Here is a 24,582-nt window from a genome sequence, read left to right as displayed (position 1 = left end):
GATAGTCGGCAGGCTTCTATCCTGAGGATTTAGTAAAGAGACGAACCACATCTACTTTCGACGGTACGATTTTATTGATAGTGTCAGAAAATGTATGTAGTCATATAGTTCTCAAACTGAAAATGGATGTACTGGCGGTAGTGTACGGGCGATTTCGACAATCCTAACCTTCCATTTCCAAGTGTTTTGAAGTTGATGTTTATTGGTTAGACTTCGTATTTTGTTTTTTTAAATCATTGCATTTAATTCGTGTGTCTTGTTTTTATTTATATACAGAATTCAAGAATCATGTTAGATATTGAAAGTGCAAGTTAAAGTGCAAAATATGGAATCTGCCTCACCATATACGTGTTGTAGGTTAGAGTACTAACTTCGTAATCGATCGAACAAAAATCTTAGGAATATTTCTGAAAAGAATTTGGTAGAAAAAACTTTAAACTTTCATGTTTGAAAATATCTCTCAATTTTTCTTGGACACATTTTCCCATAAAAAAGAAAATTTCCAATTTGTTCAACTCGTTGTTTCCACATATCAAAAAATTATCAAACTTACAGAAACTCTAAAGTTATAGTGATCTTTCAAAAGTAAAGATTTTATAAGCTTTAAAATTTCCTTTTTAAATTTAAATTTCATTCATTTTTAATGAAATTACAGTTGCGTAAATTTTGTAATTCGTAGCACTACGAACTTTTGTTTCAACACTATACGTGTATGTATATAAATTTATGAATGTATGTGTATATATATATATGTACATAATATATTAATTTATATATATATATATTTTTTAGGTAAATGTCTGATAGCATCATTCAACGACTACGATTTATAATTGCGATAATGAAACGTAAAGCCCCAACTAATGAAATAGCGACTGCAAAAACACATCATTGGTCAGCTAATTTACTTAAATCAATAGAGGATCCTGAATGTAAAATCAGAGAAGATGATAAAATAGTTGTTATCAAAGATAAATATCCTAAAGCGCAATTTCATTATTTGGTTTTACCAAAGGAGGATATTCTCAATATATGGCGTATCAAAAATGAACATCAAGATTTGTTAACATATATGCATGATGTTGCATGTGATCTGATAAAAGACCAAACAGATCATGAATTCCTGTGAGTCTTAAAATAGAACAGTATTAATAGTAAAATAATGAATAGTAATTATTTCTATTACACATACGATAAAATAAGAATGTATATGTATGCTGTCTCACACACACACACACGCGCGCGCGCGCGCAGACTCATACACACACACACACACACATATATATATATATATATATATAGTATATAGAAAAATGTAACACAGAATTATTGTTATACATTTGAGAATTATAAGACAATATTAATTCTTGAGCAGTATAGGTTATCATGCGATGCCAAGTATGCAGAGGCTGCACCTGCATGTAATAAGCACGGATTTTAATAGTCCTTGCCTTAAAACTAAATATCATTGGAACTCTTTTACGACGCCATTCTTTTTACATTCGCAAGGTTTGTATCATATGTTTATTTATATTATAATTTACATATATAAAAGCACATTGAATTTTAGATGTATGCAATCAGTTGCGTATAGACGGCAAAATCAAAAAGATTTCTCCGCAGGCGTGTACAGACTATCTGAACACAAAATTGAAGTGTCACAAATGCTCGACACAGCCGAAAAATATGCCACATTTAAAAAGACATTTGTTAACACACATCGATAATTGCAAGTTATGAAAAGCGTATAATGTATAAATATGTAATTTAAAACTTCTGTATAATAAAACAACGTATAAATTATCTTTAGAAAATAAATTCTTTTTTTTTATATCTTTGTGACTTATTTATAAGCTTACAACCTTGAAACAGTATAATACATAGCAAAAAAGTGTATGTTATATTGCATATATATCTAAAATACGACAATAATTACAATATTGTATGTAATGTATCGCATTAAGGAAATTTTTGGAATGGGACATGAAAGATTAATAAAGACATGTTTATGCGATAGTTCGGAAGATTTATTCGGAATAAATTTGATGTTATTCTTAATACATCTTGGCGCCTATAATATCAATTATATCCTAACTATTTACAAAGTCTTCTCGTAAGTTGCGCAAGTGTTTATTGACAGTATTTGTGTGTTGTGTGCGTGTGTGTATGTGTTATGTGTAGAGTGTGTTACATTTAATCTGTATACATTTAGTAATACTGCAATCAATAGTTGAACGTTTCTGCTGCATCGAAACAGTAGGCATCTGAACATCCGCAAAACTTTGCTGTTATTACTTGCGTTGTTTCGCAGATCGTAAACGATATCGTAACGGTGTAAGAATTTCGAATTAAGTATACGTCTCCTCTGAAAAACTTCTAGCCTAGTTAAATTAGTTATATCTCTTCTCTTAGTAAACGTAGCGCCTTGGTGTGTCTCCTTACGAAGTCACGTCCAAACCGATTATTTCGCTATGATATAGTATAGTGAGAGGGGAAGGTCCGAAACGTACGGACCGAAGGGCGGCAGGAATCTCAGGAACAGTGCCGGACGAACGAGAGACGTCCGACAATGTTTCTTTTTCAGAAAAATCGAAATGCGCCGTTGGGTACCCCTCGAAGAAGACGCGCGCGCGCGCGTTCCCATCTGAAAGTTTGCAACGCCTACACAAAATACAGGACCTGCAAAGTTTCCCTGCGATGAAAATGACGCGCGCGATCCGTTCTCCCTATCTCGTATACAGAAAAGAAGAAAAAGACTTCGACAAGATACGAGATCGGCGATCGGACATTGTATAGTACGTACTGTTTCTCTTTCTCTCTCTCCCCGGAAAAGAAGCACAACGTCGATGTGTGATATATTTACACAATGCACGGGAATATATTTGTTTCTATGTCGAAAAATATATCTTTTTATGTATGACTTCACGCGAGATATATATATGTATATATATAAACCAAAATTCCATGACACACGTGCTTCGTTCACGGTAGACAGATTATGTTGCGAAATCGAGACGCGATTCACCTGAAGCGAAATTCTAAATTAAAAGAATAATATTCTCTCTCTCTCTCTCCCTCTCTCTCTCTTTCGCGATCAGTTCTCACTAGAAAAAAAGAAGAAAGGAGTCTGAATCGAGACGTTGACGGTGGTTGCTCGCCCGCTTTTCGTTTCCCGTCCGCCCACACCATACGCGGCTCGCCAAAAGCGGTCATTTTGAGCAAAGCCACTAGGGCAGCGAGGACAATGCCGATTCCATAAAGAATCACCATTTTTTCGAACATCGCACGACGCAACGCGCGCCAACCACCGACCGCTCTGGTCATCCCCCAAATACCCTGTTTATGTCTGCGTCATACGAGAGAGAAAGAGAGAAAGAAAAATAAAGAGAGAAAAGTAAAGTTTTTCGTCAGCGCAGAATCGCGAACGAGCCGTGCCAAGAATCAACGAGAATTAAACCTAAACGCGATTTTACCCTATAAACATTTATACAGTTTTTTCCCCCTAACTACAGACTATTTACATTATATAAATATTTTATATATATATACCGTACAATATATCTATATAAATATTTTCGTATGTTTAGTAATGTACACTTTATATACACAATTGGACTACGGCTCGGTCGCGATATCATGGGTCGAATCGCATCTTAATTTCTTTCTCCTCCCTTATCAATGCGATAGTACGTATTCGCAATAAAGATATATATACCTAAAAACAGCTAAGTCTAACGACAATAGTTGACGTATAATATAGAATATATTTAATATATATATATGTACGCAGTAACGTAGCAACAACGCAGTGGTGACGATAGTAATAGTAATAGTAATAGTAGTAATAGCGCTATATTTTCTAATATATATAAATATATAGTCGTACGGAGTGGTGTAGCGAGATAGTTAACTAGTCTGTAATCTCTATATACGAACGTCACGGTCCTTGACGCGTGGTATTTAAAAAGAAGAAGAAAAAAACGAGAATAAATAATTCGAGGCAAGTAACGGTAGAAATAAATTAACGAAGCGCGAGACCGTGTTAAATTAAATATCTAATTTATACATATGCGAGGAAAATGAATACTCGTAATACTCGTACGCGTCACCGGTCGCGGGCGATAATAATTTTCGTTCGAACACTACATCAATTATACTATAAATAATAATCGCGCTGATGACGATATAAAAACGAATCGGCGATACGCTCGAGAGCGAATTTTACTATAGCGCTTCTTAAAGAGCTATTGAAAACGTCTATATTAATCTAGAGTCCCTTTTCACGGGCATGTAAGTCTTTCGCGGGAGGGAAAACGAAATTTCTCGTTTCCTATGCTCCTGTTTCCTTCATCGCTACCACTTCGAACGAACGGAGGAAGAAAAGTGCGAACACCGATCTTTCCCTTTTCTGCGATATTTCCTCAAGTCATCTGATCGCACACTCGAATCCGCGAGGGCCAGACGACGAGAAGCGTAATTAAACGAGCGAAAAACGCCGTGGTAAGACAACGATATTTTCCCCTTTTATTCTACTTACGTATCTATTATGTTACAAAGTGCCTTTACGCGGCCTGCTCTTCGTAGAAACGCGTTTATGATATTTACAGAGAATATTTATGAGAAAAGGGGTTGAGAATACGAAATACGCGAAGAGGAGAGGGGCGGGGGGGGATGATGATGAACGACGTAACAAAGAATACTGTCTGTACACTGCGAAGAGAGCAAAGATCGCCCGGAACGTCGCGAGATTCCGAGGATCCTTTACAGGCGACGTAAAACGGTTTCGTTAAAGCTGCGTAGTGTCTCGTTATCCTCCACGGCGTTTTTCGTTTTCTTTTTTTCCCATTTTTTGGCTAAATTGACGTCTAAGCTCGCGCGGCGACATTACCGCGCGCAGCTTTTAATTTCACCTAAATACGCATCGTTTTATCCGCGTGTGTGTATGGAATTGGACTATATTTAGGAATAAAGTACTACAATAGCGTCGTGCGAAGCGTGTTTTGCGCGACCAAGGGCGCCTCCGAACGGGCGGATCCTTCATTCCTTTCTGGGACACAATTCGGTCTTTTGCTTTTTCTTTTTTTAATTTTTATTCCTCGAAAGCCGATTCGCGTGGAAATTTCTGTTCGTGCCGTGGGATCCGGATTATGCATATCGCGAGAATTGTAAACATCGAAATTTACGGGTGCGTGAACTTTATTTTCCTTTGCCTCGGGGCGACCTCGATCTCACGCGAGTTACGTCACACGGCAACAGGCGCTGCGAATACACAGCCGAAGCCTTGGCTAAAAATTTCTCTAATCCTCCGTCTTTTCTTCGCGCACGCATCGTATGGTTTTCGCGCGTGGATGATGCGATTCTCTAAAGGGTCGTCAATAAATAGCGAACGTAAGTGATAATGGACACCGCGCGATGGTGATTCTCGATGACGGAGGTAGGAATTTTTGCTTAATAAATTTCTGCCTATAAACTGTACAGAGCGCACCATTCGAAATGCGCGCAATAAGTCTACTAGTTCACTTTTTACTATGGGCTAATACGTGAACAAACGATTCGCCAACTCTTCTCGTCGAGAACAGATCGACCTTGGCGATAGCCACTCGCGGACTTTACCACTTATTATGTGTTCTGTCTTTTGGATCTCTCCAGTTTTCATTTTAAGCGGTGGTCATCTCCTGCAGGCCGTAACAGTGAACTCGCGTCTCCTCGATAGCTCTGCACCATTCCAGTGCAAATCCCTCGGGATCTTCGAGATAGTATGTCCTGTTCGGCTATAAACAAAAACATCAAAGTTTAGATATATTTGATGTGTATATTTCAAATATCTTTCATTTTTTTATATATAGAAATTGAATAGAAACGGAGACATCAAAAGGTACGATTTTAATCTCCATCTCTTTGTCAAAAAGGTACAAAAGTATCGGATGCTTAATAATTTACTTTAACAATATTATAAAACACTTACCGTATGGACGAAGAAGATCTTGAAATTCTTTGGCTCGACCCTGAGTTCTGGACTCCAAGGTATCTCACCCTTGAGAACATTATTGAAAGGATCGACGTAGTATAGATGTGGTCCGGTGGTAAGGAGGAGCATTCTCCGCCTGGCAAACAGGCCCTTCCTCTTATTGACGAAGCCCTGTTTCAGTATAAGATTGCCCTCGACGAAAGAGTGCCACTGATTCGTGCGCTGTTTCTCTAGTCGCATCCTGATCTGTTCCGGTGTCAGATTGGCGATGTTAGCGCCGCTGTCGGATCTGTTGTTAGTGCACCTCCTCAGTGGCTTGTCCACGCTTGCGATTATCTCGTTGAAGAACGCGTTAACAGCGCGTTGCTCTGCGCCTGTACTGTTGTCATCATCGGTGTCTTCGGTACTCAGCCAGAGAAGCCTGGTGAGTTGTTTATGGTCTAGACCGGGTTCAAGATTATCAGGCACCCTGTATTGCGACCTCAACTCTTCTCGTTCCGACGTGCCGGGCAAATACGGATAAATAGGCGGCGGTGTCTGCTCGTGAAGGGTTTCGAAGTCGACACCCTTGAAGAAGGGATGCGCCCGGATGCTGGGATAACCAGCGCCGTGCTCGTCCAGAGCGCCCAATCGTTGCGTTGGCTCCAAAACGAGAAGCTGATTAACGAACGATCTGGCCAACTCGCAGAAACCGTCCGGTATATCATACTCGAGTTTCAGGATCTTCTGGAACATCACGTACTCGCTCCTCGAACGGAAAGGCGGCAGGCCAGCGACCATCTGGTAGACAAGACAGCCCAGGGCCCAGAGATCGGACGCTCTGCTCACGCTATTGTTGGTCAGTAGCTCTGGTGACACATACTGAGCGGTACCGACGAAGGAGCCGCTGCGTTCCCTAAAACGCTGTTGCTGTTGAGAGTCCGCGTCCGCGGGCGTCTCCGGATCGTCCTTGAGAATCTTGGCGCAGCCAAAGTCGGTAATGAGCACGTGCATCTTCTCGTCCAGCAGGATGTTCTCCGGCTTGAGATCTCGGTGAATGATACCGAGTCCGTGCAAATACTCGAGACCGCGTAGGATCTCGGCCGAGTAGAACTTGGTGCATTCGATGTCGAAGGAGCCCACCTTGTTGATGTGAGGCAAGAGCTCGCCGTTCTTAGCGTACGACATGACAAAGTATAGTCTCTCCGCGTCCTGGAAGGTGCAGAACAGTCGCACGAACGAGTGCTTGGCGTCCGCGAGCATGTTCAGCACCTCCTTCTCGCGTTTCACGTACTCGGTCTTTTTCTGCTTGATTATATGACTCTTATCGCACACCTTAATCGCGTACTCCTTGTTGGTGTGGATATCCTTGGCAAGGTAAACCTGTCGGATTAAAAAATTACAGATTCGTTATCTCTCTTTTCATATTTCTTGTTATAAAACATTTCAATTTATGTTCACATTAAGTTTCTTTTTATTAAATTCATGAAAACAATAAAGGGGAGAGGAGACTTACGGTGGAGAAGCTTCCTTCGCCGATCACCTTGCCGAAGATGAAGTCCTTCGGGGTACGCTTGTGCGTCGGTGGGTTGGTGAGGGACGGGTTCGTAGTCGGTGGAACCCGAGGCGCCAGGGTGCTAGGAGACGCTACCACACCGTTGTTCACGTCGTTCGTCGGTGGAGACATTTTGGACACCGGCCCCTCCACCGTTACTGCCGGCTGTGGCGAAACGGTAAGCGCCTGGTTCGCCACACGCTGCAAGAAGAAACACGACTTGTCAGACATACTGTCCGTGATCGCCTGACTATTCTACTACTTTTTCGCGCGTCGATAACGAATCGTTAAAATAGGATCTACAGCCTTGTCGCTTCATGTAACTTTCTGCTGATAGTGTTATAAATTTGATAAAGTAGTCAGAGATCACGCGAGACCGAAAATAAACGTCGCTTCGCTTCTAATCGCGGAATTAATCTAAAATTGAGGTAGGTCTAAAATTCTTCGATCGTTTCCTAATTTAATTAAAAAAAAAAAAAAAATACAACTACAGAGTTCAAGACGTTAGGACAACCGTCGCCCTTCCGCTTGCAAATATTTGCTCGCGAGGCACTCATTATCCTTTCCGCTCCGGAAGACGCGAGAGACACTCGCGCAGAGGAGGCGGCGGAGGAGGAGGCGCGAACCTCCCGTGTCCGGTACTTAACTCCTCTCATCCGCCAACGGTCGTCCGGTACCAGGAAATCACGTACCGGAAGTGTGACGTCACCGCGACCGACCGGCACGTGGTCACGTCGTGCGGGTCAGAGGACGATGGCGAAGAGAGAGAGAAAGAGGCGTCTCGTTCACGCACGTTCTCGTGCGCCACATAGAAAAATGGAAACGCATTCACGTGGACACGAAGCGGCCCACACGCGCTGGAAGATCAAGGCTATACGCGGCCGAAGTCCAAAGTTTACAGGGTTAATCACGCGCGCTTTCGTAAGTCGCACGCGTGTTCCATTATTTACATAAATGTTTTGCGGAAGCACATCCTCTTTCGATACACAAATATATATTTTTTTAAATAAATATATATATATATATATGTGTGTGTGTATATGTGTATATATGGAGCAATATTATAATCGCTAGTTGGACAAGTTGCTGCTTAACATCTGAATACGGAACGGCTTTAATTATGAGAATTCGAAGGACCAGCGGGTTAGAACGAATTTGTATCCGTTAACAAGATCACGATGCAAGACCGAGGGAACAGGAACGACGACTCGAGCTGAGACCAGCAAGAAACGTTTTCCCCGGGCGGATTTCCCTCGTTACAACGGAAGAGATTATTGTTGGCTACCTCTCTATGAGACCTAGTGCGTAATTGCGACCCGTTTGCGAGCAGACGCTTTTTATAATGCGCCAAACGACTGGGTGTGTTCTCTCACGCGCGCTCTGGTTCCTCCTATTCACATGATAGACGAAAAAAATCGCAAAAGGGATCGGTACTGGAGCGTAAAAGGCATTATAGCGCGATACAGGTTGAGCAACAGATGTTCCACCTGGTACCTGCTCGGTAATCTTGCCAGGGGGGGTTGAAGACGATTAAATACTACGTTTAGAAAGAGGTATGAAATTCAATGGTCGAAGGGTGAAGCCGAAAACCGGCCCCGACGAGAAAGTGCCGAGAGCTCGAGTATTTCCGCTCCGAGAGGAGAGAATGATCATGATCGCGGGAGTCCCTGCCAGATAAACGTCTCTCTTTCGTGCAGTCCTAATCGTCCCTCGTTTCCGGTTCGAAAGACGATCGAGCTTTTCTTTCCGTTGTCATTATCGTTGCGCTTCCGCCGAAAAAACGCTTTGTGTACGAAAGATTGCAACAGGTTTCCCGCCTTTCGCGATCGACGAACGCGCGCGATCTTTTATTGTATCCTCCTCTCTTTCAAGAGTCTTCATTGACGACTGAAGATATCGAAGAGAAGAATCTAAGCTTTGCGCTTTGAAAGCAAGATAGGCGAATTGTGTGTGTGTGTGTGTGTGTGTGATTTATTCAACTATATATATACATGAATTCTACATTTAAAACTTGTAACTGTCACCTTTATAGTTGCTATCACTATATTTTTGTTTTGATTGCAGGACTCTTGAACTTTGATAAGATTTTTAAATTAATTTATATACAATATAATCTGTTCTCACGACGTCTCTGTTTAATAATATCTAAATTATGTCCCAATAATGAAATTTGTTACATTAAAATTTCATTATTTAGTTACACAAGATTTTATAATGAAACTTTTTCAATTCAAAAGCTATCGGCTGTTTGACATGTTAATTAAGGAAAAAAAAATCCCATCTCTCGGCTTCCATCGTTATTTTGCAACATCTGTCGTACGATAAAACATGAAGATCCAAACATCAGACACAAGCTCATCCGTATATATCCTTGATTGTTTCATGTCATTAATCTCCGTGAATATCTTATCGCAACCAAATAATGATTGAATAATTATGTCTACTCTACTGGAAATCATGGCGTGATGGATGACGTAAAGCTGCGACTGGCGACAACGTTATGCGCAGCTCGTTGAATTCAGCTTTACGATTATTTGCGACAGATGTTCGACAAGGAGAAACACTCCACGTGCGCGGAATCTTCTTAAGTCGCGGCGGCGAGATTCGATACGCAATAACAACAATCGCAGACGACTGAGTCGCGCATAGGGAGCGATATAACGAGGCGGGACGCAATCGGATAATTAATTGTTCGCGAGTGAAATTAATCTTGATGTACCGCGATGTTTTCCCGACTCCGAGCCGAGGAATAATTTTGGCGAGAATTGCATTAAAGTCGGCGGTGATAAACGCGAGCCGTGCTCGAACGGGGACGGTTTCTTCACAGTTTTATACGCCAGATTTTCTTGCGGCTCCGTCGTAATTTCGAATCGCCGCGCCTCTCCCCGGCGCGGGATAACGCCGCCAATAAAAATAAACCCCCGCCTCCGTAAAAACCTCCACAAAAATCGTAAAATCAGGGTAGATAGACGGGAAGGCGGCCCGCGAAAAACACGAACGAACGTTGTTTGTACGGCCGAATTAAGTTTTATCACTTCATCAGGCAGTCTCGGCTTTTACGATTTTCCGAGCCGCCGTAATGAAGCACTATTTGTTGGGGACGAAACGTCGACAACGAATGTCGTATTATTTCATTTATATAATTTTAAACGTATACCCTCTCTAAAATATGAGATGGATTATATAATGTAAAAGAGGAAAAATTTGAAAAAATAATAAATTACAATAAATAAATAATGTTGTTTAATGAAATTGTGGAGGTAAATATAAAATATAAACATTTTATTTTCCCAGAGAAAATTTTCTCTAAAACGAGATTATTTTTAATAGAAAATTCGTAAACAATTAAACAAAAATATATGCCAGAAAATGATAGCAAATAAATATAATAAATATCTAAATATATAATAGCTAAAAAAAAAAGAAAAGAAAAAAAAACAGAATTCTTGCTAATCAAATTGAAACAAACGCGGCGCCAAGCATCTCTTAAAGATATTAATTGATCCCCGTGGCATCAATAACAGAGGATATAAGAGAAATATTCGAGGGAAGAATAAACGGCCGCGCGAGGAAGCGTTCGATTAGCGGCGGCGAATGAGAAAAAGAAATCTAATAAAAAATATCCGGTCGCGCGCGTGTTGTACAAGTTATAACGGTGTGAGAAACGGGGAGAGAGTAGGGGGGGGGCGGGGGGGAGGAAAATGAGCGGACGATAAAAGCGGGCCGGCGGCGAAAAGCCGCAGGTACGGTAAATAGCGGCGAGATAGGAGCGATAAATACGCAACGCCCCAATTTCGTGCCACCCGTCCCGTCTCGTCGTCCATCGATCACACTTTTACCGAAGGAAGAAGGGGGACAACGAGCGAGCGAGCGAGAGAGAGAGAGAGAGAGAGAGATCGACGGGCAGGGGGCACGATACACTCTGGGACACTCGCTGTACTCAATAGAGAATTAAGATCGATTCGACCTTTCATCCTTTTCCAATTCTTGAAACTAGAAAAAGATGAACAGTAAGTTGAATCGAGATTAAAGTTAATATATACTAGAAACGGGCACAGGACCACCCTGTTAGTTCAAGAGCGATCCATATACTTCACGATCGTTCTGATCCTTCCTCTGCAATCTAGAAAGGGAGAACGAGTACTCCGAAGTAGGAGAATTGCCAGCTGACCCAGACCGATCACCAAGCCGGGGGGTACACAGGGCGATCTATCGCCTTCGCGGAGGGCGAAAACGCGTCGTTTGCTCCACAGCGGTGGGCCCTTTCCTTTCCTCTCTTTATCTACCTTTTCTCGTTCTTCTTCCCAGGCCGGTTACGAGACGGGCCCCACAGCGTCAACCATCCGTGTCAGGCCGTCGACCTCGTCCAAGAACGTTCGCCCGAGAATCACCGGTCCTACTCGAGGCTCTCTCTCTGTCTCTCTCTCTCTCTCTCTCTCTATCTCTCTGGCACGTCCGCCGCCTCGGACTCACCTTGCCCCGCTAGTTTATTTATTTGCTTATCTATCTATTCCCCGCCCTGCCTCTGCCTTCCACGTACCGACGACGGAGGTATAACCACCGACACCAGATACCGAACATTTCGCAAACGCGAGACGCCTCGATCCTCGGATATCGAGACAAGGTGGGGAATCTCGCAGAATTAATCGGTACGTGGGCAAGTCCGTCGTTGAATGACCTGGGAAAGATTTGCTTAGATCGCAGATAACGATATTCACGCGGGGAAGGACAGAGGAGGATTTCGCTGAAGTATTTGAAAAGCAATCGGTGGTATTTGAATTTCGGTCGTCAAGTCTCCAAGAAGAGACGTGGCCGGCCTACGGTCCTACAAAAATTGGTGGCCGCTATTTATAGAATGAATTCGCGAGAAGAACGTTGCTGAAGGATTTAGAATCTGGTGTCTAAACTCTGAGATTCTATAATTGAAGAAATTGAGCTCTTTAGTTATACGAATATTTCAGTGATATTAAAAATTGGAAAAATGTTACATTAAAATAATAATTTGGAGAATACGTAGAATTTTTAGAATCTGATCTCTAAAACAAGATAACACTGAGATTCTATAATTGTAAAAATCCATCTCTTTAATTATGAAACTACTTTTCGTGCTATTATTGAAAATTGGAAGTGTCACAATGAAATGATAATTTTGAGAATACGAGTAGAACCTCTGAATCCACAAGTTTCGATAATCAGGTCGTTCATAAATGCGAAAGCAGCGCATGACGAAAATAATGTCCCAATTGAAAATAGCACCGAATCACATAGTACTATCGCCGCTGCTGCTATTACTACTACCAAGACTACTACTATTCTACTACCGTCCACCTCGTGAAATCTCCCGATGAAAAAAAGTTAAGGACTATTCTCGGAGCGCGTCGATATGCGAATCTATTTCCGGCGACGGGAGTATAAAAGGCGCGCGAGAAAGGAACAGCCAGAGGGGGAAAAAAAAAGAGCGCGAAAGAGAAAGAAGGAGAGAAAAGACCTCATAGTCACACAAAATCGACCGGCTTTCCGGTGCCTCTTCGTTATGTACGTCGCGCTCGCACGCGAGTACACGCGCGAGTATCCGCTATGCGTCCTTAGGGGCTTCGTCGCAGGACGGAATAAACTATCCCGCGCATATCTACTCTCCTCCGTCGTTCCCTCTCCCTCTCTCTGTTTTTCTTTCTCACTCGCTGAATCATCCTATACACACCATCACTACCAGCGGCATTCCAACGGACATTCTAATTTTAGCCCCGCGCGCGTCTCCTCTCTCTTTCTCCCGCGTGCATTCTCTCGTCTTCTCTACTCTCTCTCTCTCTCCATCTTATGGCGTTCCGCGTTCTCTCCCGGTACGCGGGTTTTACCCTTCCCTCCTTTCCCTTTCCCTTCGCGCGGACAGAGGACGAAGGGAGGCGAAGGAGAGGGCGACGCTCTCTCTATATACCCGCCGCCGCCGCCGCCGCCGCCGCCGCCGTCGTCGTCGTCGTCTGCCTCCTTCCTTCTCTCCTCCCGCGTTTCTCGACCTCTGCGCGCTCCGTCTCTCTCTCTCGTGCGCTCGCGCGCCACTACTCTCGTTTTTGCCGCTCTCGCAGGTAAGGGACTACGCCTATTGGCGCAGGCGGCCAGCACTTTTGCCCGTGAATGAGATGTTTTGCATTCGCAGACGCTGAGAAACATGTCGCGAGCGAGCGCGGTTAAATTGGATCACGCGCCGCCGATGCCGACGAATAAAGGCGTTCGTTCGACGAGGAGAGAACGAGAGCGAGTGGAATTGAATAGAATACGGTTTGTCCCCGCGACACACCGTTCTGGTACGGCATAAGCCATCGTCTCGTCGAAGGCTATAAGACGAAGGTAGACTAAACTTAAAAATAAACGTATCGATAGAATAAAATAATAGAAAAGAATACAGGTATATACACGCGAGGAATACATCTATCCTTGTATATGTTCTTCATTCACAGGAGTTAATCGATACTCGTTGATTAATCGAGAAAGCAAGAGAAAATATTTGTTAGACTACGCGATAAGTATTTTAAGCGAAAGTACGAAGTGCATAGTGTACGCGATAAAGCGCACGCGAGTGGTGATATAATAGATAATAAAGAGCGGAGGGAGCTGTTAAAGCCGTCAAGTAAAAATTGGCGATAAGTACAAAGTACAGATCAGCAATATCATCGTTCGTGGAAGGAACGCGATAATACCGTGCAGCATTGTGTCAAGTGTTTGTATCGACCGTAGTCTTTTTTTTTTTTATATTTATAACTCAGTGGAGGGAGATTCGTTCCCTCCGCGAAACGTTATTTGCGAAAATAAAAGATTGGTCAAAGCTTTGCTCCCTCAGGTAACGAAATTGTTTACCAATATACATTTCGTTCCATCGGTTCTTCCTTTAATTAAGGGCCCAGGGAGTGAGAAGGAAACATGTTTCTGTACAATGGATGAATAGCACTAAAGCGTGAGACTGAATGCTAAGGGTAGGTGAGTCTCTGCTACAGAGTCTCTCCGATGCATGGAAAAAGCTGTTTGTGTGCTAGAAAAGATTTTCAGAAGGGGGGTACGAGATTCTCTCGACAGAGCAACAGTCGACCTTAAACACATTTCGACTTTGTTGCGATCCGCCTCGAGAGCAGACAATAGTTAGTCTCCGAGGGTGATCTTCCTGTCGGATCGTGGAATGCGCACGCATCGCACGGTGGTGCGCATTCCGATCGTATAGGGGGGGAGTCAAGAGGTGCGGCAATAACGTTTCTAGTACAAGTGTGTATCGTTATTGACGTGAAGCGTGCATAAATAGCGCTAGACTGGATATTAACATATATTAATGGAATTGTAAAGTAATGCGACATGCGATGCCACTCGAGGTAACAAAATAATACCATTAAAACTAACAAATTGGGATACATCGATTAATCTTCTAATCGTGATATCAACACGCTGATATATTACATCTTCACTGTTATATATTGTATTATGATACAAGGAAGGATTCGATATTAGAGTAGTATGTAATAAGAAATGAATACAGAGTATATAACGAAGTTGTCAAAAGCTAGTGGCGATAAACGTGCGGTTTCGTTAGTTATGCGAGTATACCCTCAACTGTTTTTCAATTCGCATGCAACTCCCGAGGTAAAGGCTGGAGGAGAGTTTCCCCGCGTTCCTTGCATCACGGCCAGGGCAAAGTTTCGAGAATTATGCGCTACCAACACACCGGGGCCGGGTGGTTTAATCCGAAGGTGCCACGGGCACGCGTAGATCGTAATTTCGCCCATGTTGGTATTTGCGTTGCGATACATTAGCAGGAGCTATTATCCACCGTGGCGCATTTCACGTAAGGTCTTATTTAGGTTCGCGTCGAGACGGGAATAATAATTGCCGAATTGAGTTTCGTCAGTTCGATATACATCCAATGAAGAAATCCTTTCTCAATTTCCTTTTTTTTTTCCTTCTCTATATTTTTTATCTTTTTCCTCCTTTTTATTTGCGCTGCGACCGTCAAAGATAACGCATTCCGGGACGAAGATCGAGCTCCCGACGACGCGCGACGCTTCGGTGATCTTTAAAGTGTTTGCTTTCACATGGTATATATCGTATAAACAACCGGTCGCGGACCAAACATGTTTTTCGGTTTCGGGAGACATCATCCGTGGACACGCTTATACTGCGACATCCTCTCCTCGTATGCGGGCGTGACGGAATCTCGCTCGGTCATCCGCAGTTCACGTGTCACGATCGCCAACGACGACCTTACGGCCTCCGATAGTTTCCATAATCGCTCGCGCGCTCTCTCTCTCTCTCTCTTCTCCTTCCTTCTTTTTATTTTTATTTTCGGCCATGAGAGGATGTCGCCCAACTGATACTCGGTCGCGATATTCTGCTATCGGAATCGTCGAACGCACCGAAAACAAGGAGTGTACACGAAACGAACGATTTTACTGGAGTATCTAATAAAAATTTTGCTAGATACAGATTTGAAAATAATTCTGTTGAATAATAAAAATAATTACGAAGGACGCTCAAACTGCTTGCTAGAAATGTCAAAACTTCTTGCAGCATTGATCATCATGCTTGAGATTCCTATGTAATTATTTTGACGTTTCAAACAATTATTTTCAAATCTGTATCTAAATTGTTAGATACTTCAGTAAAATCGGTTTTCCATGTATCTAAAAATTTAACTAAATATATAAACTGAAAATGATTTTGTTCAGCCCCATCAAAATAATTATGTAGAACACTTAAACGTTAATGACAATGCTGCAAAAAGTTACATTCTAGCAAGTTCCAGTTTAAGTGTTCTACATAATTATTTTGAAGATCCACACAAAATTATCTTTTAATTTTTATCTAGCTAAATTTTTAAATACTTCAACAAAACTGATCTTTCCTGTGTGAACGAGTTCGGCGAAGCTAGAAGCCGCGATCGATTATCGGCAGTTTTTTTTTCCCCCCCCCCCCCCCTTACGATTTTTCAACAACAAATAATGTTTTGCCAGTCCGCGAATATTATCGCTCATCCGTTCCTCGTTATTTGCTGTAATACCGCGGTATGTCCAGCTTACGTCACACGTTGTTTACGAGCGCTGCATCGGTTGGAGACCTAATTGACGGGCTTCTAAGTAATTTCACGGAATAACATAAATAACCGGGCGATAACGAACGAGACGAGATACCCGACGACGATATCCGGCGAATTCGTTTAAAATTAACTGCGCGCAACGCGCGACCGTAAACAACCATCGAGCCGACGTCGAGATTACGCGCTTACGGTTTTTCAAACCGACGACGACGACGACGACAACGGCGGTGGCGGGCGAATTTATTTAAATTTGAGCGAGTGTAAATTATTCATGCCGCGGGGCAGAATAATAACCTCTTCTCTCTCTCTCTCTATCTATCTCTCTCTCTCTCTCTCTCTTCGTCCCTCGTTATTTATTTCACCGCCCGTTCCCTCTTGTCCCGAAATGGACAAGTTTCGCTCTTCCTTGGATCTCGTATACTTCACGAGCCTCGCCATAATTCGTCGCGTAAACACCGCGGTGACGGTCTACATATTTATTTATCGATCGATCTACATATATATATACGGGTGTATCCTCGTTCCGATTGTCGTGATAATTGACATTGTCCGCCAGCGTTGCGAAAGTGGACTTCGCGACGAGGCTGCCTCGAGAATCAGCGCGATAACTCGCTGCTCTCGGCTGAGCGTTGTAAATGTGTCTACTTCTGATCGCACGTAAGATATATCGCGAGTCTTCCCGCTAATCTTACAGAAAGCAAAAATCGAACGCCAGAGTTCAATCGTGCACCCCACTCGGTAAAAATCACAAAAGTAAAGTGCTATTACTAGGCGGAGCGAATTCATTAAGTTACAGAAAGCAAAAATCGAACGCCAGAGTTCAATCGTGCACCCCACTCGGTAAAAATCACAAAAAAGTGCTATTACTAGGCGGAGCGAATTCATTAATAGCAAATTCACTCGATCAATGAAATCATGAGATTTGTTTGCGTTGGTCGAAATCCCGGAAATTTTGTACTTAAAACGAGACAAATACACTTGAGCGTTGCAAGCGACGTGTGAATGTTTCAGGAAATTCGTTCCTTTTTGTAATCAAGTTGTGATAATTGTAAGAATGAAAATTGCAAAAGTAAGCAACTTCACTAAATGTTCATCGATAAAATTATAAACGTTTTAGTAGATTTGTGACTTTGTGATTTTCGTAAAGTCGTACGATAATGCAAAAGCGAGCAAATTCTCTGGATGTTTACCAATGAAATGATAAATAATCTAATAAATATTCGCTCATTTTTATAATTTTCATCGAATCATGTAATAACACAAAAGCGAGCAAATTCTCTGGGTGTTTGCCAATGATTCGATAAATACCGTAGTAAAAATTCGCTCATTTTTTTTTTGTGTTTTTCATCATGTTGCGTGATACACAATCAAACGCTAGATCGTCTAGCACTTAGCTGAAACGTCGGCGTTACAAACAGCCTCGTCATCCTCGTCGCATGCCAACTTATCACGCGCGTTTCTCCCGCGCTATCTATACGTTCGAGACAAGCCAGAGTATCTCTTCTCTCGCGACAGATTTCTACTCGCTCCAGGGGAAACGAGATGAGAATTCCAAAAGTGAGCAAATTCACCAAGTGTTGACCAATAACATTAAAAACATTCTAGTGAACTTGCTCACTTATTAATTTTTACCTCATTTCAAGATACCCTATCGATCCCCGGAGCGTCACAAGAAGCGAAGCTGAGCGAGTTCGCGCGAATCTATCGGTGCGAAGAAGCACCCTGATTCTTCGATACGCGGGTTCACCACACACACACACCGTACTTCTGCTGAAGACACACTCGATTTCGCACTACCGCGCGCGACTTAAGAGACTACACCCTGCCACTGCACGGCCGGATACGCGCGCGAAAATCTATCGCGCGGTCCCTTCGATCCGTAAAGGAGAAAAAGAAGAGAGAGAAAGGAAGAAGTCGAAGAGGGCGACTTGCGATATACAAGATTCGCCCTCGAAGAAGAAGACGGGGTCTCTTACCTTGAATAATTTCTTAAGCCTCCGGTAGCCGCGAAGTAATCGCGACACGTACTGCTTGTTGGAATCCAGTTTGATTGATTGAAGCCACAGTTGCGGGAACGAAGTTGAAGGACCGAAACCGAAATGACGAGGGGGAGTTTTTGTAGACCGGGATGGAAGAACTATTTTTTTTTCTTGTTTTTTTTTTGTTTTGATCGCGGAGATGGATGTTTGACGGATAGTGTTTGTAATTACTCGAAAAAGCGGATCTGTGTCGCGGATGTATAAGCTGTTGTTGTTGCTGCTGTTATACGATCTGACTAACTGTTGGTCGTCACGTCGTCGCCGATCACCGACTGCGTTACTCCCGACGAGTGTTGTTTCTCGCGGGTCAGTCTCGGATAGTTACACATATATATATATATCGCCGTTACGTGTATATATATATATATATGCATGCGCGGGAACCGAAGAACGAAAAACACGTTCGTGGCCGTTGAGAGCCGTTCGCTTACTGAATCCGACGGTTGGCGTGTCCGGGCTGCTAACCCGCGCTTTCTCCCCACCACGAGGGATCGGCCCGAGTTGGCGGCAAGCAGCACTTCTCCGCCAGCAGCCCCACTCCGGGAGCCGTCGGCGCCCCCACCATCCGACGCGGGGGTCCGCATCCGGGAGTGGTGGTGGGGCACCGCGTCAGGGGTAACTCTCCCCTGCCGCCGCCACCGCCGCCGCCGCCGCCGTCATCGTAACGCGTCGCGCCGCCCGCCGGTAATCTTACCACGGATCGTAAAGCACGCTTGGTCCTACGGTCAAGTGCGAAAATTGCAACGAAAGCACCACCGAGAACCGCCTTCATCGGGGTCGATTCCTCGGCATTCCGAGTCGAAGGGCCGACCGCGACCGGAGGCAGAAGAGATGGAACGCGTCGCGCGCCCGCCAGGGTTTTGGGAGAACGCTCGAATTTACGAGGCGGTCGCTCGCGTTAGCGCGAGATTAATGACCCCGGACAGGCGCAGCTGCCGCGGATGGAAGAAGCGCAGCAAAACCTGAAAAACCCACCCCATGAATTCCGAGATGCCTCGAGACCCGCCGTTTTAAAACGAGGCTGCTCGCTTCATCCGCCCCCCTCTGATACCTACGCATTATCGATGGTAAACAGCGTCGACTGTTTGTCACCGTCGCGTCGCCGTTTCGTCCGCGACGATGACGACGACTTTACGTTGCGATTTCGAACGGGCGAGCGTCGGAGGGGAAGCCGTGTATGCGATGCGCGCCCGTTCCGTACCCATGGTGGGGGCAACGCCGACGGTTTTCGCGCCCAGCGGACGGCGGGGGAAACCAGGGAAACCCCACGCACGGCGCATGCACCGGTCGCGCAATTGGCGTGGAAGGGGAGGGGGTTCCCTCAACCGACGGCGCCAGGATCAAGCCTCCCCCTGTCTCTCCCCGCGCACCCTTTCCTACGTCCGGCATAACGCGCGGCGGCTGGCTCCTCATCGGTGCACTCTCTCGCATTGGAAGGGAGTATGCACTGATCACACGCGCGGCGCGGTGCCCTCTCTCTCTCTCTCTCTCTCTCTCTCTCTCTCCGCCTCCTCCTCCTCCTCCCGCCCGTTTCTCTCCCCATTCCTTCTCCGTCATCTCTCTCTTTCTCTATTTCTCTTTATCCCACCAACTCGATGTGTTTGTTTGTTTATAGTCGCGTTCTGGGAAATACCCGATACGCGAGTAACGGAGCCTCATACACGCGCCGCGCCGCGCGCGGCCGCTTGCATTCCCATTCTGGAGTTGCATCCGGTCGGTTCTCGGATTCCTCCGAGACTTCGGAAAACGGCCGGTTGGCGGTATATACGCTCCGAACTCCCAAGTCCCGGGACGTACCGCGGATGCTCTTCCCGCCCTTTTTCGGTCTCTCAGCTAGGTACCTGTGCGAGACCCCGATGCGCCTTTCAACTTTTCCGCGCTGTCGGAAAGAGCTTTTGAATAATCGTCGAAATAGTAATCCATAGTCAAGCAGGTACACAATGACGTTGGAATGCGTCTAAACTAAGAATAGAACCGAAAACAGCAGGAAAGCCCTGTCTCACGATATTCTAAACTTTCACATTTTACACGGTCACATCCTGTGTTGTCTACGTCTTACAATTCTTGAAATTCCAATACTATGCACTGAGAGGAAAGTTCCAAATATTTGTGACTGTAAAATAATAGTAGTTAAAAGCTTCATTTTTATAGTTATAAAATATAACGTAATATAATATGATATTCATAGTTATATAATCGACTGAATAATATTTAACATAAATGGATGAAAAAAGCTACACTCGGTCAAAACAGGTTCTGGTGCCTAATAATTAAAAATTTTCATTAACATCAGATAAAAAATTACGCATAAGATACATACTGTATAAATTTACATAAAAAAAATTTAAGCACCAAGATTCATTTTGACCAAATTTATTTCTCTTATTTGACTAAATTCATATAAATTCGTATTATAATTGTGCGTAATAATATATTTTTTTATGCGAATTTTACAAATTATAAATATTTACAAATACCAAAAACTGTTCTCTCAGGGTATAGTCCAGTTAGTTCGGAGATCCACTTATAATTTATTAATATAGACAGAGTGATTGGGCGCGATCGTCGATCATCGTCGATGCGGTGGCCGCGCGCGTTCCCTTCCGTAAATCTTCCTGACGCGCCGATAGATAATCTTCTGGTGTGGCCGACATGCGGCGGGCAGGAGGCGCGTACGAGATCGATAGCGGAGAAACACGCCGCGGCTTATCGGCCGGCGTTTCTGAAAAGTAGTCCACCTGTAATCTCAGGAATGCACTACGTCAGCGGCAATCCGCAGTGTACATACGCGCGCGCATACGTCTGTCTGCAGATCGCACGGCAAATATTGTACAATGATGTTGCGTAATGACGCATAATGGCGACGCCGCGTGACCCATACGAGTACGTAGCGGAGCCCACATGACGCGAAGATAACGTTAAAGATGACGGTTAATTAGGAGTTGCGATAAGAGGCCGGAAAAACACGGAAACTCTGCGGAAAGTACACTTTGCGAAGAAAATCCTCCCGGTGCTTGCACGGAAAAATTTCTCTTTGAGTTTTTATTTCCTAATTTTTACGAATATTTTTACATACATGTACATGTCTGTCTTATAAGTTTCTGAATTTTTATTTATTAATTATTCAAAATATATTCTATCTGAAGTAATACAGTCTTTATAGTGTGATTACACAATATTTTTAGAAATCTCTTTAATAAATATCTTTATCGAAATATTTCTGTGAACATCTATAATGATAAACTTCTTTCGAAATAAGGGGAATGACCTCGAAAAACTTTCTATGTGTATCCCACAATTATCGAAATTGTTTTAGAATGTTATCTTTCCAGCTTTATGTTCGACTATGGAAAAAGAAAACAATCATAGGAAAAAGGTAGTAAAGATGGTGAATGGTTTGGGACGCCTTTCAGTATTATGTTTATTTTTCTCGACAAGTGTCAAAAACGTACTTTTATTATGACCTCACAGTAAATAAATGATATAAACAAAGAAACGTAATAGAGTTAGAAATAAATTTTTATAGAGAAAATAATTCCATAGCTGTTTTAATAGCTAGCTCAGTTACCTTTCGCAGAAAATAAGTTTGAAAAATTTGAGACAGACTGTGTATGTGTATAGAAATGTTAAAATAAATTAATATAATACATCAAAATATTATATTAATACAGCTATACTAGTTTTTATATAAAACTATATTATCATTTTATACATGTAATTAAATTTTACAATCTCGCGTAAAATTCTAGTCTGAGATTCTATGCTTTGTTTTCGTAACGTCACACTCTCGTGCTCCTAAACAAATATGTACAAGTATGAAGGAGATTTTAGATAATGTCAAACAAAACTCTTGAACTGCGCAGCCGATCCATTGGTTTTCCTGCGGTCGGGAATACCAGCTGTTCCTCTGTCTGTCTTTTCTACTTTTTATTTAATTTTTAGACCTGCGTGAAAGGCTGCTGGCAGGGGGAACGTCCATGCAACGCGATATATCAAACCAAACGTTTCCACAGCGAGAAAGACAGAGCAAGTGATGGAGTAAGAGAAAGAGAAAGAGAGAGAGAGAGAAAAGAAATCTTCGGGATGCTGCGACGCGTGCATAACAACGATATATAAACGGCCGGCAATTATTCACCGAATGGTATGATAATACTTGTGATTCGCGGAAGAGTCAACAACAACGCGGCAGATCCTCTCTTGGACTTTGTCGTCCGTGAGGCGCGCTCGTTGCATAAATAAGATATTGACGTGCGAATCCCGCGTGCCGGAGCAATACTATTATTAAGTGAATAGGTCGGATATTAATAATCTTGAAAAACAATGTCTCTTGGAGAGACTGGCACAGATTAATCAGCGGCCGCAACGGCTAACGAATTCAATTTCCTTCGATCGCCATTCGTACGGATGTAAACGCGCATAAGCCTCCGTAGGTTCAAAGGGCCCGGAGCCCGCATTCGCTTTCTGACCACTGACACGTGATAATGAACGCAAAATATGTACGCCATGTGCCTGGGGTCCGTGAAATCATTCAAGAAAGACCGGAAATGGAATAACAAAGGAATAAATAAAAAAAAAAAAGAAAGTTCTTCGGATGTCTATCCAATTCTTTTGAGATAGTCCGCTCTTGGGAGGTCTCTTCTCTTGGAAGTACAGGTAAGATTGTACGCACCGAGCAGGCAAAAGTTCTTCTAAAAATAATTTTACTGTTTTTATTATGGAGTTGAGGCAAGCCAAGGAAATCAATGCTGACAAGGTCCGTCACAGCGGCGATATCAAGATGTTTTGAAAACAAGAATACGATAAAATATGCTCTGCAAATAATACCATCATGATCTCATTCTCTCTCTCTCTCTCTCTCTTTTCCCTCTCTGCGTATCATAAAAAGATTTCATGTTTGGGAAAATATTATTGATGATGTAATAATATTTTTCCCCACGTCGCCGTCGAATTCAAAATATTTACGTCGAGGGTGAAATTCCCACGTGCTTGGCGTCAATAGCTTAATACACTTGACTACTCTCTCTTGGGAGGTTTCCGCAGAATTTGTCGAGCAGTCATCGAACTCGACGCTACCGTCATCGTCATATACTTTGCTGCATCGCGTCGTCGCAGGCAAGGAACAACCGTACGTTGTTGTCGTAGTCCGTGGTCGAGACGCGAAAATGTCTTTCTCTTTCTCTCTGCGCACAAATTAGCGCGCGAAAATACACTTTTGCGAAATCGGCAACAGCCGTTCTGGTATGTCAATGAACAGAAATCCTTGTTCCCCTTCGGACGATCCCCCGCGATCGCCGTCACATCCCCATCCCTTCCCCGCCGCCCTTTCTCTTTCTCTCGATCGCGGTTCTCTCTCAACGAAGGCCGTTCGCGACTTTCAAATACGCGCTGCGCAGTGAGAACACTCGAATCATTGTTTGCATGATCGCGTCATTGTCGTCGTCGATCCCCACCTTGACGGGATGATAATGCAGACTCCGAAATTCCGACCGCGGAATATTTTCGCACGGAGAAATGCGAGGTGCGGCGGAGAGCCGGTCACGAGATTGTTGCGCGGCGACGACAAAAGGCGGGATTAGCGAAACACGACGGTTCTAAATTATCTAAAAGAGATTACGCAACAACGTAATGTTCCTTGTCATTATGTACCCGGATCAATGCAAAATGCTGCGCTACAATGAGTGCAAATAATTATAGAACGCAGAGCGCAAATAAGTAAACAGAATTATTCGCTGTGTAAAGTGATAAGCCACATATGATATAAACTCTTAATTAATATGTATATTATGTACTCTATATATATATATATATATATTAATGTAATATATTATTATAGAAAGATAGGAAGTAACTCGTTACTTGCAACGAAGTTACAGTTACTTTTCTTCAACAACTATAACTTCCTTTTCTTTCATCTATAACTGTAATTTAACTTAGTTACATTTTTTTATTACTAGTAACCAATTTAATA

General features: G+C 43.2%; 2 protein-coding genes across 4 annotated transcripts; one reads left to right on the top strand and one right to left on the bottom strand.

The window, feature by feature from the left end:
• The first annotated feature begins 167 nt into the window (after window positions 1-167).
• On the top strand, window positions 168-1,788 carry Aptx (aprataxin). Of its 3 annotated transcripts, XM_018502300.1 has the most exons (5): window positions 168-353; window positions 656-710; window positions 793-1,125; window positions 1,376-1,509; window positions 1,571-1,788. In XM_018502300.1, exons 3-5 carry the CDS (start codon window positions 797-799, stop codon window positions 1,738-1,740), a joined length of 633 nt encoding a protein of 210 aa, XP_018357802.1. In that variant the 5' UTR covers window positions 168-353; window positions 656-710; window positions 793-796; the 3' UTR covers window positions 1,741-1,788. The 3 variants fall into 3 exon arrangements, with proteins under 3 accessions (XP_018357802.1, XP_018357803.1, XP_018357801.1); XM_018502301.1 differs by lacking the exon at window positions 656-710; XM_018502299.1 differs by lacking the exon at window positions 656-710 and having other exon boundaries at window positions 168-357.
• Window positions 1,789-4,345: 2,557 nt separating this feature from the next.
• Pdk1 (Phosphoinositide-dependent kinase 1) lies at window positions 4,346-18,923 on the bottom strand. The gene is made up of 4 exons (XM_018502298.1): window positions 18,552-18,923; window positions 7,464-7,703; window positions 5,966-7,330; window positions 4,346-5,771 (listed from the first exon to the last, which is right to left on the bottom strand). Exons 2-4 carry the CDS (start codon window positions 7,632-7,634, stop codon window positions 5,658-5,660), a joined length of 1,650 nt encoding a protein of 549 aa, XP_018357800.1. The 5' UTR covers window positions 7,635-7,703; window positions 18,552-18,923; the 3' UTR covers window positions 4,346-5,657.
• Between the last annotated feature and the right edge of the window lie 5,659 nt (window positions 18,924-24,582).

Source organism: Trachymyrmex cornetzi, unplaced genomic scaffold (genome assembly GCF_001594075.2).
Source record: "Trachymyrmex cornetzi isolate Tcor2-1 unplaced genomic scaffold, Tcor1.1 scaffold147, whole genome shotgun sequence".
NCBI lineage: Eukaryota > Metazoa > Arthropoda > Insecta > Hymenoptera > Formicidae > Trachymyrmex > Trachymyrmex cornetzi.
The sequence above is the reverse complement of the archived record's forward strand: the minus strand, read 5'-3'. Positions and strand labels throughout refer to the sequence as shown.

Bases quoted from the DNA above. Each gene is read 5' to 3' on its own strand.
- Aptx (XM_018502301.1), top strand. From the start codon at position 797: ATGTCTGATAGCATCATTCAACGACTACGATTTATAATTGCGATAATG. The intron at 1,126-1,375 runs GTGAGTCTTAAA...ATTCTTGAGCAG, and splicing joins CAAACAGATCATGAATTCCT to TATAGGTTATCATGCGATGC. The intron at 1,510-1,570 runs GTTTGTATCATA...ATTGAATTTTAG, and splicing joins ATTCTTTTTACATTCGCAAG to ATGTATGCAATCAGTTGCGT.
- Pdk1 (XM_018502298.1), bottom strand. From the start codon at position 7,634: ATGTCTCCACCGACGAACGACGTGAACAACGGTGTGGTAGCGTCTCCT. The intron at 7,331-7,463 runs GTAAGTCTCCTC...TTAATCCGACAG, and splicing joins GCGAAGGAAGCTTCTCCACC to GTTTACCTTGCCAAGGATAT. The intron at 5,772-5,965 runs GTAAGTGTTTTA...TTTTGTTTATAG, and splicing joins AGATCTTCTTCGTCCATACG to CCGAACAGGACATACTATCT.